The sequence below is a fragment of the Macaca mulatta genome, chromosome 11 (genome assembly GCF_049350105.2).
Source record: "Macaca mulatta isolate MMU2019108-1 chromosome 11, T2T-MMU8v2.0, whole genome shotgun sequence".
In the NCBI taxonomy this organism is placed as follows: domain Eukaryota; kingdom Metazoa; phylum Chordata; class Mammalia; order Primates; family Cercopithecidae; genus Macaca; species Macaca mulatta.
Window position 1 is genome coordinate 18,376,366 of NC_133416.1, and position 19,992 is coordinate 18,396,357.

Below are 19,992 nucleotides of genomic sequence, written 5' to 3' on the forward strand. Positions count from 1 at the left end.
ATCTTTGCCAACTTCCTTTTTCTCCTGATCAGTCTTGTGAGTGACCCTTGATAACTTTTCTTAAAAGCAATATGAGTCAACCAAAGAATAAGATTAATTTTTGAGGATTTGTGATAACCAGAAGAAAGCACTGTAGGCTGTGACAGCCTGTGATGGCCAAGAGAAATACAGGGGAGCCAACTGGTGATCCACATAGGCTTTCATAGAGTGGTAGTATTTTTGTGTCAGCTTATTACATGCCTGAACCTCTGGATTGCAGCAGTGTTGTCATTGTACCAGCAGTTGCTCAGACTAATCAGAGTCTGATTTACCCTCAATAAAGTTTTGTGTCATCAGATTGGAATCATGAAGTTGCTTGTTATTTATGAACCAAGGGAATTTCTACTTAGGTTTCATAAAAGTCTAATGATCCTGTACAGGTACAGTCCTTTGTGTATTGGTTTCCTGCTGCTGCTATAACAAGTGACCACAAATATGTACCTTAAGGCAACAAAAATTTATTATCTTACAGTTTGGGAGGTCAGAAGTCCACAGTAGGTCTTGCTGGGCTTAAATTAAGGTGTCAGCAGAGCTGCAAGCCTTCTAGGGGCTCTACAGGACACTCTGTTCCCTTGCCTTTTCTAGCTTCTAGAAGTCAGCTGCATTCCCTGGCTCATGGTTCCTTCCTCTTTACGTCCAGCAGTGTCTATTTTTTAATCTCTTACTCTGAATGTGACTCTGCATCTCCTGCTTCCTCTTTTACTTAGAAGGAGGTTTGTAATTATATCAGGCCCGCCTGAATAATTCAGGATAATCTTCCCAGTTCAAGATCTTCAATTTAATTATGTCTGCAAAGTCCCTTTTGCCATATAGAATGACATATTCACAGGTTCTGGGGATTGGGAAGTGAACATCTTTGTGGGGGCCATTAGTCATTAGTCTGCTTACCACACTTTGTAATGGTAGAATCCTACAGTAGAATTTAACAAAACTTAAGTACATGTTTCTAGAGCAGTGGTCACTTTTCTGTTCTCTTTCTAAACCTTCGGAAGCATTCAATAATCATCCACTTGCTTGTTTTTTATTTATTTATTTTTTTTAGTTTCTATGAAACTACTCTCCTGGGTCTTTTTTTTTTTTTGAGATGGAGGCTCGCTCTGTCACCCAGGCTGGAGTGCAATGGTGCAATCTCAGCTTACTGCAACCTCTGGCTCCCAGGTTCAAGCGATTGTCCCACCTCAGCCTCCTGTAGCTGGGACTACAGGCAACGCCACCACGCCTAGCTAATTTTTGTATTTTTAGTAGAGATGGGTTTCGCCATGTTGGCCAGGATGATCTTGATCTCCTGACCTCGTGATCCACCCGCCTCAGCCTCCCAAAGTGCTGGGATTACAGGTGTGAGCCACCGCGCCTGACCAGGTCTTTTTATACCTTACTGACTCCTGTATTTGCCAGTTCCTCCTTTTTTTTTCTTGACTTCAGATCTGGGCTGTACTTTCTAGCTCTGTTCTCCAAAGAAAAATATCATCCACTGTTAGGACATTCAGGATCTTCTGATACGTTCTAAATTGTGTATCTGGGCTGCCTCTTTGAGCACCAGAGTTTGACAGCATAGTTGAGTGCTCCACCTTTCATGAGACTCTGAGACTTACCTATTGTAAGTCTTGATTTTTTTAATCAAACCTGTTTCTCCCTCAACCTTTCCCCATTCCACTAACTGGTACTAACTTATACTTACTTGTTCAAACTAAAAGATATGGAAATCCTTGACTCTGTTCTCTCTCATCCTCATGTCTATATGCAAGTTCTATGGGCACTTCTGAAGCTGTGCTTTGTCTCCTCTCCATTGTTAACCACCTTAGGCAGGCTACCTTTCTCAGTTCCTTCGTAACTGCTCCCTCTTGCCCCTACTCATTTGTCTGGCTTGTCCCATCCATACTCCACACAGTAGGAGAGGTAATTGCTTTAGGATTTGAAGAGACTAGGTGATTTCCTTGTTAAGATCTGTAATGGCTTCCCATTATATCCAATTCTTATAATGAGTTGGCTCTTGAGACCTTTTGTGACTTTTTCATACTTCCCTTGCTTACCCTGCTCTAGCCACAGTGGCCTCATTTCTGTCTCAAGTGTCTTTCACTTGATATTTCTGCTACTTGGTTCACTCTTACCTAATGTTTGCTTGACTGATCCTTTCTTTGCATTCAGTCCTCAGGCCGGTCTGTATTCCATCTCTTGTCACTTCTTAGTCCTGTTTTATTCATACTTGTCAACACTATTTGAAATTATGTTGCATGTTTTTCTGCTTCATTGATAGTCTCCCTTTCCCTGGAAAGGTGACTGGTATGTTGTGAGTGCTCAATAGTTGTTGAAACAAGTCCCTCACCAAATCTTTTTAATATCTCCCAGTAATCCATGTCAGACCAGGAAGACTGTTTTCCAGTTATCTCATATGCAGCAGGTCATCCTCCACTGAAGAGTGAGACATGGCAGGAACCTATTCAAAGCTCTTGCCTCTCCAGTGAACCCGTGTACAGCTTCAGCCAGTGTGAGACTCAAGTTACCCAGGAAAAATCCAGCTTTCACTTGTCTTCTCATCCCATTCATCCTCTCGAGTCTCCTCTCTAGGTCCTAATTTCCAGTAGGTCATGCTATTCCAAGTTCCCTCCTAATATTAGTAATTTACCTTTTTATGAATCAATTACTTCTCTATTTTAGTGTCATCCAGAGGTTTCTTCTAGGAAACCAGGATTGAGTGTGGTCATTAAATTCTCCAGAATATTTTTCATGTCAGTAAAGTTCAACACATTCTTTTTAATGTCTACAAAATAGCATAGTAAAGATGCACCATAATTTGTAACAAATTACAGATTACATTTTTTAGTAGTTGCTCAAATTCCATGGAAGTATTTAGCTGCCTTTTCTTTGAGACCAACGTTGGGGAAAAATGGATGCAATTTTTCAGAAGGTAGCAACAACAAAATGAGGCATTGAAAAAGCAGACCAATGGAAAATATTTCTCAACTAGCTACCTTGCTTATGCTTTACACCTAGGGGATTAACAACTTAAAAAGTGGTTCCTATTAGGTTACTATATGTTACTGTGCATGTCTGTCTGTTACACTGGGGGGTTACCCATAAAAACAGTGTTAAAGCAAGAACATTCTCAGATAAGAGGGGGCTTAGCTTTTCTTTGGTTATCTATTTAATAGAGAAATGCTTAATTGCAAGTGTGCCATAGTGTTACTTAGATTGAGGTGACTAGATCAGTAGAGTTCTTGGAGACATCTAACAAATTTACCTTTCGAAAAAAGGTATGTATCTAAATGACAGCTAATGAACAATAATAATACTTTATAGATTGAATCACTTTAATGAGAGAATAGAACATGGTCAAATGGAAGGTAACTGATTTTAGTTTAAGACGAGTATGGAAATGACATAAGTGCCTTATGTTAGGTTTTAATGTTAACATGTGTCACTTTCTAATTTCTCCCGGTAATCCAGTGAGATCAGTAATTGTCTCCATTGCATATATGGAAAACCTGAATTTCAGAGAGGTTTAATGGTTTGCCTAAGCAGTTTAGCTTCCAAGAGATAGTAGGGAATAGTAGTGTGTAGTCTAAGGTTATATATTGTTATATGATTATCTGTTGCCAGGTTTTAAGCAATCCTGTAGCACTTACAGGTGAATCTCTCTTAGCCTCAGTTTATCTGTACAGGGAGAAAAGTGTTCTCACACACAGATTTTTTTTTCAGGAAAAATCTCATAAATATGAAATACCAAATAAATTTATGGAAAGGGCTTAATTCATATGAAGCACTTAATATTAGTATTATATATTCTATCAGTGATTCCCAAGCTTTAGGATTCTGTGGCCAATAGACTTTAAAACGGGAGAGGAGATGGAATGGTCAGCTTCTAGCCAATTGAGGCTATTATAAAAGAAAAAATCATTATCTATTACCACAATCTTTATAAAACGACATTTTAAAATTCAAATTGGTAGTGAACAACGTAGTCTCAGAATGAAGGAGTGTTCTTTAAATTGAATAAATTTAGCTTCATAAACGACTCAGTGTAATTCTTTTTTTTTCTATTTTACTATTAACTAGGAATTGGATGTTCTATTAGTCTCCCTCCAGTTCTAAAATATTTTGACTCTAATATTCACACTTTTTCATAGTCCTCCCTGCTCCTACACTTTTCTCCATCTGACCTAGAAATGCTGGCTGACAGTTTGTAGTCTAAGTGGTTATTTACCTAATGAACTTGTGAATAATTGCTCTTAGAAATCGTAGGAGTAGAGACTATATCAAATGGAATTTGACTTGATAAAATAATAGGCAGTATAAGAAAACTAGCAAAGACAGCAATATACACTCATTCATCTAACAAATACTTATAGTCTAATATTTGCCAACTACTGTACTAGATCCTACATATGATGAACCAGGCACAAATGATCTATGCCCTTTGGAACTTAAAATTTGTTTTACTCCTATCTCCCAGGACTGGTAGGTTTTTAGAAGCTTCAAGATAAATATTACATATTCCTAGAGCTTTAATTTAATTAAAGGAGGAGTGAGGGTAGGAGGATAATTAGGTAATTTATTTGGCAATTTAAAATTTACGTTGAAAAACATCAATGAATAGGAATAGCATGCAAAATTTACATGGCTTAAAAAATACAACATGTAATACTTTAAAAGCAATTTTACTCAGTCAGTTTGGGCTATGGCTCCAGATTGACATGCATAGTTTATTTTCCTCTGCTTCTCGTTTGTGGTTCTTTACATTTAGTTTGCATAAATATCGTTTGAAGAAACATTAAAATTGCAGATTCCTGGGTCCTACAGATTCTGATTGAGTAGGGCTGTGATGAAGCCCAGAACTGCTTTAGAAAAAGCTCTTGGGTGATTCCCATGTAGTGGTCTATAGCTCTTTCTTTGAGGGGACTTGCCTTAGGGATACTTTAGAAGTTTCATAAGGCAATAAATTTAAAAGGAATCTTCACAAAGTGAAATGTAGAAACATTTCTCCGTGAAAGAAACTCATTTTTTGCATACTATCCCTGCTGTCTCTCCTAATGTTGCCAAATTAACATACTTTTAAACTGCAGAGATTAATTTGAGATTAATACATTCAACAGGTCCATTTTAGAAAAAGTCCTTGAGAAATTCTTGACTGATATATTGCCAAAACGTTTGCTTTAAGAGGCTGCCCTAATTCTGATTTTTCAACTAAGTTAGGATATCACAACTTAAAAACAAACAAACATTTATGTAATGAATGGTATGGAATCTGGTTTGGAGTTGTGTCTACTTCTAAAAGTAGAATTTCATGTATTGCCTTTGTATCTTCTAGAGATGTGAATGATCTCCAGCCAGAGACCACCAGTAACACACCTACAAGTTGACAAAGTTGGGTTTATTGACTTACTGTAAAACGGAGAATGCTTGCCATGGGGACCTAATGTGAGGTGTCTCAGTAAGAGGATGTTAGAAACGACATAAGATTTGGGCCTGTCATAGGTGATTTGGGGAAAGTTCAAGGAAGGTGGCACATTGACCTGGACTGGATGATGGTAGGAACTAGTGATAATTCTATAATAGGGCATCTTAATTCTTACCTAAAATGTAGGAATGGAGTGAAGCTAGAACTGATTGGTAAAGAAGTCATAATAGCTAGGATAGGGTCTATTTGAACAATATTCGTGGTTTTCTATTATCAGAAATGATTATGATTATGTTTTTGTTGATTCATTATGGTCACAATGGCCTTGGCTGATGCTGTTCTGTGAAATTGTATATGTTTAACCGGGGAAAACCATGTCCAGTTGTGAGTTTCAGGCCAGCTCCAGGGTCTGCTTTTCTCTTTTTCAAGGTTAAAAAAGAAAAGTGCTATAGATGTATGAATAGGATCTATTCATATGTATGAATGAATGTTTCATCCGAAACATTCAACAGTAGCTGTGTGTGGACAAGGCTGAAAGCTCAGTGTAGAGGAGTATACAAATATTACCATTCCTATTTAAAACAGCTCAGTAATTACTGTGTGAACTTGACAATAGCATTAACAGCTTCCATTTTTTAAGCATCTACTGTATGCCATGTTATGTACTAGGTGCCTTGCATACATTCAACAGCTTTGCAAGGTGAACATATTTTGATCAGGTCTACTTTGCCAGGTAAGTAGATAGACTATTATTTCTAGAACCACTAAGTTACATTTATTAAGTGGAAGAGCTTGTATATTAATGGGTTCAACTCATTTTGAGCCCACTGTTTTTCCACTATACCAGGATGCCTTTCTATTCAGAACTTTGATATCTAAAGGTATAGCAATGGAGATAAAATACATTATTGGCAGGATTGTTCAGAGACTCAGATGCTATCATACATCTATGTATGACGTATGAAAGCACCTAGCACAATAAGTGGCTCATGGTAGACAAGTCATAACTAACTGTACTCTGTTTTCATAGCAGAGGTGCCTCTAAATGTGAGTCCAGGTAAGTTAACTATATTGAGGTTGTGGAGTGTCTCGACGATTTTAACCTCTCGGTCACAGAGAAGTCAGGCTGAAGCATTTTACCTTTATAGAATCATAGAATTTAAAGAACCAAGAAATTGCTAAGGTCTCCTTTTACAGATGAGACAAATGAAGCTCAGAAAAGCAGTTAATTTGCCCAGGGTCACACATTTAATTATTGCCGGAGCTAGGCTAAGAAACCAGGTCTTCTGACTCCTAAGCCCTTGCCTTCTTCAGGTCACATAACTGGTTCTTCTTATGACGTGTAGATTAGAAAAGTCAGTGTGCCCTGGGGCCCTTGCTCCTTGGTTTCCCTAACAGGGTTATGGGATCTCTGCTGACATTTCAGATCTGAAATTGCAGAGCTCTGCACTTGGATCCTCTCCCTTCTTGTTACGTAATCTTACAGTTAAAAGTTTCTAGGAATATTTTTATTACGTGCAGTTGGCAACTTCGGTATTTTTAAAAGGGTGTTGGTAGCATTATTTCCGGGAGCTAGCTAGCGCTCCAGTTCCTTACCTCGTGGAGGAGACTGGGGCGGAGAGCAGCGAGATTTCCTCGCGGAGCTGTACGCCTAGGATCCTGACCTCGTGGCCCGGGCCCGCGGCTCCGCCCCGGGAGCGGGCAGGGGCGGGGCGAGCGCTCGAGCGGGCGGGAAGGAGAAAGGGCCTGGCGCCTACCAGCCGGCAGCTCCGGAGCGGCCCGCGCCATGTCCGCGCACAATCGGGGCACCGAACTCGGTAAGGGGCCCGCGGGGCTCCCCATCCCCTCTCCCTGGCGTCCAGCGGCGCCGGGACTAGCGCGGGGCCTGCCGCCGCCCAGTGCCCTGGCCGTGCGTCCCCGAGGGGTTTTCGCCGGGGCCGGAAGCTGTGGCGTCGGGTCCGCACCCACCCCAAGTAAAGGCCCAACCCGGCAGGCGTAACTCTTGGACACGTTCGCGCTGCCGGCCTTTGCACCCAGGCTTTACTCTTGTATGCGGGAGTAGGGGAGGATTAGATTATCATCTTCCTATCATTTCGTTCACTCTAGCTCGCTGGTTGGAAAACCCAACAACCCAAAAAACAAAACCCAAAACAACCCCCAAGCAGGTAAAACCAGATAAAAACCTACCTTCTCCTCCTTTTAATAGAATACCGGTGTAATTTAATGCAGTATTTCCCTAGATTATTTTAACCGTATCCTTGAAGTGGCGGTGCTTGTGGAAAAGTTGTCAGCCTGCTGTGCTCAAAATGTAACACTGCAGATTGCGTGGGATTTTAGAGTTAGAAAGTTTCGTAAAAGTATCTGTATTATTTCCCAATTTTCATCTTTTTTTATATTCAAATATTACTGGCAAGAAAGCTTAGTTCAGATTTCTTAAAATGTGAAAAATGTGTAATTCAAACAGCAAAACCATGATCAAGATAAGGTTTAAGCGTCTCAGTTTAAGTATTATAGCTTGGATATCTGTGTATCCAGGATCTTTAACTTCTTACCTGTGTGACTTCCGACAAATTAATCACTTTGCGCGTGTTTCTTCATCTGTAAAATGGTTATTATACCGGTAGTTACCATATAAGGCCGTTAGGAGATTAAGTAGGAGGATACATATTTGGTATATTGTGGGCACCTAGTAAGTCTTCAGTATAGATAGTATTAGTATATGGAGTTATGGTTTTAGGGGCTAATTTTGAGAATATTGGCTATAAATTATATGTAACACATACAGGTAGTTCCTTTCCGCCCTCCTTAAAAGTGACTTGAACTTAAACAGTCTGCACTTCAAGAGGTGTTGTGGAATTTTTGTCGAATGATAAGAGAGTAAATCTGTCATTTTAAAGACAGTTGATTTCCTGACCTAGTTGATTTTGTTTTAGTCAATGTCCTCTAGCTGATTATGTTTTAAACTCTAGTCCCATCTCTGGAACGTGATCTTTAGTAATAACGGCATATTTCTTAGATTGGAATATCCTTGAAGATGGTGGATATGGGACGGGTTTGGGGTGGTGTCTTACCTTGGTATTCCCAGGAATGTGACTGCGTGATATGCATACATCAAGGATGTGCCCTAAGTTTCCCAAAACGTAGACGTTTTAAATTTTTCAAAAAACATAATTGAATCATTTTTAAATTTATTTATTTGCAGTAATTAGAATCAGTCACTTCCATTCATTTGTTGAAAAGTAAAAGTATAGACATAAATAATTACCAGGTGGAATAATAGTAAATGTGATTTTTATGCAGCTATCGAAATGATCATAGCTTTGTTTTTATTATCTTCTTTGTTAAAATCAGTTTTTTTTTTCCTTCACAGGTATTAATCCTTAATCCAAACAGGTTTAAACTGAAATGCTAAAATAAGTTATCTGAATTATGTACTAGGGAAAAAAATCTTTTAGTAATAATTTATGCAGTATATTAACTGATGATTTTTAAAATAGTTTTCTAATTGAAAGTCTTTTTAATAAACATTGTAACTAATTTCTAAAATAAATTAACATTTCTGTTCCCTTTTCTTAATACAAAAGGAATTCATGGTTATTGTAAAAATTCTAGAAAATACAGTTAGCACAAAAATATTGTAGAATTATTACTAGTCCAATCACTGTTATTTATGATTTGCTGTATATACTTCTAGTTCATAGACTTAAAAAGTATAGAGTTCCTTTGAGACTAAACCTGACCCTCATGATTAAAAAGTCTTTAAGGAAAACATTGGCATTTGGATGTATGAAAGATGTTTTCCAAATAGGGAATGTACCCTGTAGCTTTAATATTAGAGGACGGGGCCCAACATTCTGAGTTTTTTTTTGTTTTGTTTTGTTTTTTGTTTTTTGTTTTTGTTTTTTTTTTGAGACGGAGTCTCGCTCTGTCGCCCAGGCTGGAGTGCAGTGGCCGGATCTCAGCTCACTGCAAGCTCCGCCTCCCGGGTTTACGCCATTCTCCTGCCTCAGCCTCCCGAGTAGCTGGGACTACAGGCGCCCGCCACCTCGCCCGGCTAGTTTTTTGTATTTTTTAGTAGAGACGGGGTTTCACTGTGTTAGCCAGGATGGTCTCGATCTCCTGACCTTGTGATCCGCCCGTCTCAGCCTCCCAAAGTGCTGGGATTACAGGCTTGAGCCACCGCGCCCGGCTCATTCTGAGTTTTAACAAGTCCTGTGGGTAATACTGAAGCATACCCAAGTTTGAGAACCATTGGCTTAATGATCTCCAAGATACTATCAAGTTTTGTACCTAGACTATTATGCCCTATGTAGTCTATTAAAATGTACAGATATTCTTCTATTTTTTTTTTTTTTTTTTTTTTTTTTTGAGACGGAGTCTGGCTCTGTCGCCCGGGCTAGAGTGCAGTGGCCGGATCTCAGCTCACTGCAAGCTCCGCCCCCGGGTTTACGCCATTCTCCTGCCTCAGCCTCCCGAGTAGCTAGGACTACAGGCGCCCGCCGCCTCGCCCGGCTAGTTTTTTGTATTTTTTAGTAGAGACGGGGTTTCACTGTGTTCGCCAGGATGGTCTCGATCTCCTGACCTCGTGATCCGCCCGTCTCGGCCTCCCAAAGTGCTGGGATTACAGGCTTGAGCCACCGCGCCCGGCCTCTTCTATTTTATTAGATGCCACTTAACTATTGCCTAAAATGTAGGTGTCACATGGGTAGTGATCTTTCTTTTGTTCACTGATGTGTTCCAAGTACCTAGAATAGTGTTTGGTACACAGAAGCCCCTCAAAAATGTCTTGAGGCTGGGCATGGTGGCTCATGCCTATAGTTCTGGCACTTTGGGAGGCCAAGGCAGCCGGATCACTTGAGATCAGATGTTGGAGACCAGCCAGGCCTACATGGCGAAACCCCGTCTCTACTAAAAATACAAAAATTAACTGGGCGTGGTGGCACATGCCTGTAGTCCCAGCTACTTGGGAAGCTGAGGTACGAGAATCGTTTGAACCCAGAGAGTGGAGGTTGCAGTGAGCCGGAGTTGTGCCACTGCACTCCATTGGGCAACAGACTGGAGACAGACTGTGTCTCAAAAAAGAAAAAAAAAAAAAAGTCTGTTGAATGAAGGAATAAATTCAGAGCTGCTTCTTACTTGGGGAAACTGGGGAATCTTCCTGGTCCCCGTACATGGGTCTCTGTACATGGTTGCATGGACAGGTGCTGTGAAGCTCGGCACCTTCTTCCTCTTTGTGAGTATTATTAAGATTCAGTTTTGTTACATCTGTCTTCAAAGATAGCTCAAGAAGCCTATAAAGGATGTAGACTGTAACTTCCTTGCGAATGTTATCTTTGGAGGCGTCTGGAGAATGGGCGTGTTATTAGATGACTTCTGAGGATCTCCCTGCGCTGTCTCTGTGTGTCTGAAAACTCTTCTGTACAAAAAGGAACATTTCAAAGATATCTGAAAAATAACCATGATGAGATTTTCTTTTTTTCTTTTTTTTTTTTTTTTTGAGACGGAGTCTCACTCTGTCGCCCAGGCTGGAGTGCAGTGGTGTGATCTCGGCTCACTGCAACGTCTGCCTCCCAGGTTCAAGCGATTCCCCTGCCTCAGCCTCCCAAGTAGCTGAGATTACAGGTGCTAGCCACCACGCCGGGCTAATATTTTTGTATTTTTAGTAGAGACGGGGTTTTGCCATGTTGGCCAGGCTGGTGGGATTTTTTTATTTTAAGAAGCACATTTATTTAGGTAGTTACTGAGTACCAATCTGTACTGGGTAGTATTACCCTAGGCTGGTGGTACAAGATAATCAGGGATGGTCACTGCCTTCACGGAGCTATTAATAGGTCTGGTTCAGGAGCTGGACATCAAGCTAGAACTACTATTAAAATAAATGCAAGTGTGATGTGCAATTATTTTTCATTTATTTTTGTCTAAAAATTAGATGTACCTAGATTGTGCTTTAAATGGGTTGTGAAAACAGTATGTCCTGGTCCTTTTGTATTATAATTTTTAATTTCCTTTTAAAAGAACCTACAAATTAGGGATTTAGGGAGCTCATTTTTGGCATTCCTGCTAAGGTATAACTTGGGTACAGAGTGTTTCTGATTTGGGTAATGGTGATTTTCCACTGCAAAGTTAATGTTTAATTTTTGGAATGGTTATTTATTTATTTATTTATTTATTGTTTTACTAGAGACCAGGTGTCACTATGTTGACCAGACTGGTCTCAAACTCCTAGCCTCAAGTGATACTCCAGCCTCTACCTCCCAAAGTGCTAGGATTGTAGGCATGAGCCACCGTGCATGGCCTAGAATGGAATCTTAAACCTCAACAATAGGCAAGGCTATCTGTTTGCACAATAATTCTTCACCTTATTTAACACCTACTGTGTGCAGACACTGCTTAGGTGCTGGATATAATGATAGTGTTAACATAGAGCTCTAGCTACTTGTAAGGCACTATGCTGAATGCTTGAAATTCTCATTTAGTTCACAATGGCCCTGTGAGGCAGATAGCATGATCCTCATTTACACATGAGCAAACTGAGGTACAGAGAGTTTTAAGTAACTTGCCAAAAACCAGTTAGGTATAGCTAATGTGGCAGAGCCAGAATTCAAGCCCAGGTGATCTGGTGCTAGTAACGCTACATGCTTAAACCACCACACTGTGTTGATTGGTGCTAACTGGGAGCACTACACCCTCATGTCAGAAAAGTCAAATGATAACTGGTGAATAATGTTAATGTTACTCTTTTAGGTTTAATTTGTCTGTTTAAAACATAAAAGGTTGCTGTTTTATTTCCATAACCCACATCTTAACCATTACAGTTTGTTTCAGAGAAGATGCAGTTTATCCTGAGGGAGAATGGAAAAGTCCAAACTTTGGTAGATGATGAGAGTAGCGTTAGATGTTAGTGAAGTTTTCAGGGATGGCATGTCAAAATCAGACTTCCTCTGGAACTGCTTCATGTGGATATGCTGATGAGCCTCAGAACATCATGTGATGGTGACCAGGAAGTGACCTCAGGGTGAACTGAGTGGGGCTTTTCTTTGTGTGTGTGTTTGTTTTGGTCTCTTGCAGTTTTGTAAAATGTCACCTTTCATACTTCACTCTTTGGGCTGGCCTCAGCTTCCTAGGTTTAAAAAACAATCCTCTTTTCTTTTCTTTTTTTTGAGACAGAGTCTCACTCTGTCACCCAGGTTGGAGTACAGTGGCACAATCTCAGCTCACTACAACCTCTGCCTCCCAGGTTCAAGCGATTCTTCAGTCTCAGCCTCCTGAGTAGCTGGGATTACAGGCACCTGCCACTATGCCCGGCTAGTTTTTGTATTTTTAGTAGAGACGGGGTTTCGCCATGTTGGCCAGGCTGGTCTTGAACTCTTGACCTCAGGTGATCCACCTGCCTCGGCCTCCCAAAGTAGTGGGATTACAGGAGTGAGCCATTGCACCTGGCACAGTCCTGTTTCTTGACGTATTCTTTTTAAACATTTTTAAAATAAAAGATGAGATCTCGCTGTGTTGCCTAGGCTGGTCTTGAACTCCTGGGCTCAAGCAGTTCTCTGCGGCCTCCCAAGTGGCTGGGACTATAGGCTCTAGTCACTGTGCCAGGCTCTTGTTCTTTAGGTTAAAAATAATTAAGTAGAAATAGTGTAGTATTTGATAATTTTATTAATTTGGAGTGACTTTTTTGGTCCTGGATTTCTACATCTGGAGTTTCTCTTAGTAGTTTCCTGAAAAACAGAACTGGAATCTCTGTAGTTGTAAACAAGATAAACAGTTTAAGGAATCTATGGGTCACAAGTGAGAAGTGACCTAATACACCTTACAAAGTCTCCATGGGCTTTAAATTTTGCCTTGTAAGTTATAAAAGTCAATTCCTACTAAAATAAAAAAAAAAAAAACCCCAACAACAAAACTAAAACATAAGGCAGTGTATTCTTCACTAGGTGGCATATGAAAATTTGACTCTAGCTCTTAGCTCAGGTGGTAAGAGAATTTAAAAATTTTTAGATTTCTGCAGGGAATTTCCCAACTGGAGTTAACTTGAGGTTTCTTTAAACAATAAAGTTGATTTGCGTAATTTTAAGTTAATGTGGGTTTTATGTCTGAATCTAATTTTTTTCTCTTTAATATTTAATACTTAGCATACATATATTACTTTAGGTTTCACAGAGTACTTTTACTAACATAATCTCTTCTGAATTCTCCCAGGAATCCATTGTGCTAGGCATTATCATTCTCATTTCATGGTGAGAAAACGAAGGCTCAGAAAGCACAAGCAACTTGCTAGTAAGAGTTAGTAAGAATTGAGGTCACGACTCAAATGCAGAACTTCTGATTACAAGTTCTTTACCCTTTGCTTTACACCAGCGGTCCCGAACCTTTTTGGCACCAGGGACTGAACTGGTTTTGTGGAGGACAGTTTTTCCACAGACTGGGGTGGGGGTGAGGGTTTCAACAAGATGTTTCTGGCTTATCTTACAATTTCCCTTTCTCAGCACCAGAGTCAGCCAGCTCTCCAAGGAGCATTTTTTTCAGTGGATAACAATACTGAGAAGCCAAGATCTGAGCCTTAGGTATTCTCATTGTGATGGGTGACTGTTCTCAAGGCCCTCAGCTGGCAGAGCTGAAAAATGTACGTACTGTATACACACACACACTTCTAGATTCATCTACCTGTCATTTCTCTGTATCTACATAGTGAAAACCGTGAGTTCACACGAATACCTCCAGTTCTGGTCCAACACCACTGGATTTATTCCAGTTTTCTCCCTTTCCATATTTGAAACACTCCACATGCTTCCCCTGGCCCCAGCAGACGTTCTTCTTACTGTTCTCAAGCTCTGATCCCTGAGCTGGGCCTCCCTCCTGTGAGGCTGCCTTCCTCATCCCACTGGTGCTTCGTCCCCCACAGCAGGCTGCTGCCTACACAAATCTCCCTGTTACCTTAGTGTGGGGCTGTGGAGCTCTGTGCCCAGCCGCCTCTCCAGGTGGATACCCTCCTTACCCTGCTTGCACTTCCACTCTCCATGTCTTGCTCCCCCTTTGTGCAGATCCCCTCTTGTTCTGATTGGACTCTGGGCTACCCCATGCTGTTTGGCTCACTCTGGGCCATAATGGTGCCCCCATTTCAACCTGGCTGAAATGACTACCTTGTTCACCTCTTCAGTGCCCCACTCCAGCGGTTTAGGACAATTGTTTGGGAAGGGGAAGGGGGCCAGAATAATTTGTTTTTATATTTTTTAAAATGTAAATATTTAAGAATATTTTAAAAACGTTATGTGGAGTGCCTGCTGTTCCTGGCACTTGCTACTTGCTGCTCATGGTCATGGCGGGGATGCCAAGGTGAGCCTGACCTGGTGTCTGCTTTCCCAGAGCTCATAGTCAACTAAGGGAGATGTTTATGTAAATCACCACACACAGTATGTTAAAACTGACAACAGGAACGTGGCGGGATTGGAAGGATAAAGACGAATTCACAGAGGGTCTGGGGAGGTTTTTTTGGAGAGGATATTTCTGATGGAGTACTTTCTACAAAGGGACTAGCAAAAGCAGCCCTGGCATGTTTCATTAACTATAGGAACTCAGTTTTCAGGTATCTAGTGTAATCTTATTACGCTGTAATGGCTAAGAGTAATGTTTTCATGAAGAAAGAAAAAAAATCCTTCATAGTCTATGTATGAAATATATACACTGAGTCAATAATTATGTACATTTTAGATTTTAAGTGGGGCATCCTTTTGTGAATGCTAACTACTTTGATTTTACCTTAGAAGTCTTTTACTTTTTGCTTGTAAGCATAAATGATGAGGCTGTCTTTTTTTATTCTGATACTGTTTGATAAATAGAAAAACTATAAAGTAATAATTTGGGTTTGTTGTATAATTAAATAATTAAAAGTCCTCTGTGGTGCCTGCTAAGTTAAAAAACATTTTTTTTTTTAACCATCTAAGCCCGGTGGATTTTAATTATTAGGAAGGAAGAAAAACTTCAAGCACTTATTTAAAATGGGATGCCTCAGCCAGGAAAGAAAGACTAGTAAATGAGACAGCAGACAGAGCCCTTGAGGATGCGATTTAAACATGTCACCAGAAATTGTTTAAGTGGAGAGCTCTGGCCCTTTTAAAACACTGTCTGTCACTTGAGGATTGGGTCACCTTGAAATGTGTTCATCTTTTGAGTTAAAGGCATAAAAAGACACTTTGAAATTTTTCAGTTAACTTTGGTGTGTGTTGTGTGTGTGTCTACGAATGTACTTCTCCTCAGCCTGCCTCAGCCATAACAGTGAGTTCCCTGGAAACCAAAGTGGTTGCATGGGAAGGATAAATGTTTAATCTTGGCTCCAGCAAACTATACAGATTTTTTAAATGTTGAGACACTCTGGCTGCAACTTCTGGCTCTCTTTGTATAATCAGGCCTTCCTCCCCCAAAGCAAAGTCTAAGATAAGAGTAGCTGCTGGTAGTTATTTCCTAAAACGGTGCCACTTAACTGGTGTCTTTGTTCTTTTGGAAGGTGGTTAATGATGCTAAGGTCTTTAAAGCCTGGAAAAATATCCAAATTAACTTCTCTCATAATCCAGATTCAGATAAAGTTTTCAACTGTCCACCTAATGGACTGCCCCACAGCCTCAGAAAGAAGTGTGTGTGTGTGTGTGTGTGTGTGTGTGAGAGAGAGAGAGAGAGAGAAAGAAAGAGAGAAAGAGAGAGGGAAGGAGGGAGGGAGAGAGAGAAAAGAGATTTCATTCAAATGTCTAAAATTTGATACTGAACTAGGTATCCAGCCTGCTGAAGGTATAATTAGAGACTCCTTATCTGATGTAGAGATCCTTGAATAAACATTACCTCTTATGAATATTTCAGATACTCTTTTCTAGGAAAATAATAGTGTCCACACTTATAAGGCTACCTCTTTTTGTTGTTGTTTTTCATGTCATGGAATTTCCTAACGGAAAGGCATGTTTGCTGTCAGTCCATCCCCCTTCTGTTGTGGGTAAGAAAACTCAGATCTAGGGAAGTTAAGCCTGTGGTCACATGGCTGGTTAGAGGCAGGACTGGAATGGAAATTCAGGCTCTCTCTATGCTGGTTTAGTCTAGTACGTTGCGTTACCTTCTTTTCCACTAGCTTACCATGAGCTTGGCTGGGCTCTGACCCTGCCTCAGAATCACCTAAGATGCTTCTTAAAAATACAGATTCTTGAGCCCCACAGTAGCTTTAATTATTTGTATTATGGGGGCTGGGCTTGGCGGATCACGCCTGTAATCCCTGCACTTTGGGAGGCCGAGGCGGGCAGATCACGAGGTCAAGAGATTGAGACTATCCTGGCCAACATGGGGAAACCCCGTCTCTACTAAAAGTACAAAAATTAGCTGGGCGCAGTGGCACGTGCCTGTAGTCCCACCTACTCGCGAGGCTGAGGCAGGAGAATCACTTGAACTCAGGAGGCAAGGTTGCGGTGAGCCAAGTTCGTGCCACTACACTCCAGCCTGGCGACAGAGTGAGACTCCGTCTCAAAAAAAAAAAAAAAAAAACCAAAAAACAAAATAACAAATTATTTGTATTATGGGGAGAAAGCCCAGGAGTCTGCATTTTTACAGGATTCCCAGATAGCTCTTATGAATGAATACTGCAGGGTCAGAACCATGCAGTAAGCTGTGGAGTAGACCCAGGTTCAGATTCAGAGAATCTCTAATTATGATCTTTTTTTTTTTATAAATCTTCTGTCATTTTTACCTTTATCTTATTATCTTTATATATCATATGTTTTACATTGATAAGCAAAGTTTAAGCAAATATGGAGAGAAATTAGCCTTTTTCTTTGATTGAGGTAAGTGAAGAAATGTGTTAAAGTGAATGTGAAGGCCTATTGGAAACATTGGGGTGACGTAGTGAAGTTTTAGTGCATATATCTGAAAAGTGCACTCTGTCTGAAAAGGGACATATTTTATTCAAATGATGCCAGTGGCTGGTGGAAGGATATAATTAGTGTTCTTGATGATTCTGGAAATTGACATAAGGGTATCTTCTTTGTGGTCTCAGAGACTTTAGGAGATAGACCCCTAATCCCATTAACTGAAGATGTGAGATTAACCAGAAAGAGTAATTCAGTTAATTTTCTGGTAGAAAAAAACATATTCATGCTTCCTTGAGATTATGGATTAAGTTTGTATTTTGGACTCAGGGAAGAAAGTAGGTTGTAACAATACCTATTGTATTTGGTGAAGGAGCTCAAGATCTGTATATTGTGGTATTTTGAGGGAGATTATTTTTTCTACAGTAAATAGCAAGAGACTTAAGTGCTTCTAATAATTTTACAAAGAGGCCGGGCACGGTGGCTCACGCCTGTAATCCCAGCACTTTGGGAGGCTGAGGTGGGCAGATCACCTGAGTTCATGTGTTCGAGACCAGCCTGGTCAACATGGTGAAACTTCGTTTCTACTAAAAATACAGAAAAATTTAGCCAGACTTGGTGGCAAGCCCCTGTAATCCTAGCTACTAGGGAGACTGAGGCAGGAGAGTCGCTTGAACCCGGGAGGCGGAGGTTGCAGTGAGCCGAGATCACGCCATTGCACTCCAGCCTGGGCGACGAGCAAAACTCCATCTCAAAAAAAAAATAATAATAATAATAATAATAAATAATTTTCCAAAGAATAAACAAGAAATGTATTTTAGTTTTATGTCTTTATAAGCAGAGTTTTCCTTTTTTAACTTTTGACTTCTTAGGAGGCAATCATTATTATAATCTCAAAGTCATTCATTCAGCACGTGTATGTTGAGTACTGTGAACTCATCACTGTCTATGTCTTTGTGAAAGCTACAAGAGCGATAGAACTTGGGAGCCCTGCCCTTGAGAAGCTTACCTTCATCAAACTTTAAAACATCCCTGGGGAAGTACACGGCCTTATTCTTGTCAAGGAAAGCAAACTGTGGCCATCATCAGGATATGCACTTGCCCTGTTTGAAATGATTAGCTGGTCAACATTGTATTATTAACCTTTAGATAATCATTTAAAAATGCTGTGGGAAATCTCTTGAGCTAGGCAAAGATCTAATATGGAATTTTATTAGTGACAACATTTCCACAGATCTGTCTCCAGCAAGAAAAAAATCATAATTTCAGCCTGCTGATGAATGCTGTATTTGACTGAGTGTTCCATTAAACTACTAATTAATATAGAGAAATTTTGGGACACAGTGATTAGCATGTAGAGTCTAGAAAATAGGCATTGGTGCTGATAATACTGAAGACTGTCTCAAAGAAAAGCATCCTAAAGAAAGTTCAGTTGTTTTGGTGCTTGACAGTAGTTATTTTTACAGGCCAAGTTGAAATTAGGTATCCTGTGGAATGAATGTCAGGGAATGTGTACCTGCTCATTTATGCTTCATTGAATGCATCGTGGTTTATCTGGAAGGATAGAGGATAGTTCTAGATCTGATGGCATCTAGCTGTGGAAGCTTGCGGGGTGGGGAGGGGCTTTAGTACATTGGCTTGTACTTTGCAAGTCTGTCAAACAGACACAGGAGAATGTAGGTTCATCATTTGTAAGGTTTGTACCACTCTGATGGGGGATGTTGATAATGGGGGAGGCTATGCATGTGTAGGGGCAAAGCCTATGTGGGAAATCTCTGTACCTTCTGTTCAGTTTTACTGTGAATCTGAAACTGCTCTAAAAAATAGTATTTTTTTTTTTTTAAACAGACACAGATCTCTGAAAATCCTCTAGTTCTGAACTTCTTTGAGTCTTCTCATCATTCCTTAAAATGACCATTTGGTGGAATTGTAGGTCTAGAACGTTCCCTGTGCTGGGAGTTCAGACTTTTCCTTCCTTCTCTGGCTGGTATAATCTTCTCTGGCTTTCAAGGCTCTGAATTCCAGTGATCAGTTTACATTTTCTATCCTTTCTCTGATGATTAGACACATTATATTTTCTTTTTCTCTAGATGTCTCATGAATTTATACCTTGACTTAAAAATCTTTATGTGAACAGAGCCTTTTATTTTTGTATTCAGTCCTCTGCATGGCAGAATATTGGTTATAGTCTTACTGTTTTTTTTCCCCCATAAAAATATCTTGTGAATTCATCTCTTCTTCTCTTCTGTTCCCTAGGCTTGGCTCATTCTGTCACACATCTGAATCACAATGGTGGCTTTATAGCTGGTTTCGTTACCTCTGGGCTTTCTCATCTGCCCCTGGAAAATCCATGTTTGGTTAAACTTTTTCTTGTTGTTTTTTCAAATAGAACACATTATATTCATCTACAATTTGCTCTTCTGATTATTTGGTTCCTTCAGAATGTTCTTTCATTTCATGAAAAGTATGTCATCTTACTTAAACAAATTACTGTATTCTCTGTCTTTAGTTGAAGAAAATAATTGAGTTAGTGAGTAACAGCCGAATAATTCTATCCAGAAATATGTGAATGATGTTAGCCAGGTAAGAATTCTAAAGACTGAAAATAGAGATGTCTATAAAATTCTATTAAAATTATATGTGTGGTTGGGTGAGGTGGCTTATGCCTGTCATCCTGACTCTTTAGGATGCTGCAGTGGGAAGAGCGCTTGAGCCCAGGAG

The 19,992-nt window shown here is 40.1% G+C and overlaps 1 protein-coding gene across 1 annotated transcript in view; it reads left to right on the forward strand.

Annotated features, from left to right (window-relative positions):
* Window positions 1-7,004: 7,004 nt before the first annotated feature.
* The window catches only part of DERA (deoxyribose-phosphate aldolase), a 129,795-nt gene continuing 116,807 nt past the window's right edge, over window positions 7,005-19,992 (forward strand). Inside the window, exon 1 of the mRNA XM_015151207.3 lies at window positions 7,005-7,251. Within this exon, the coding sequence (XP_015006693.1) occupies window positions 7,221-7,251 (31 nt within the window). The 5' untranslated portion in view covers window positions 7,005-7,220. The remainder of the gene's footprint in view (window positions 7,252-19,992) is intronic.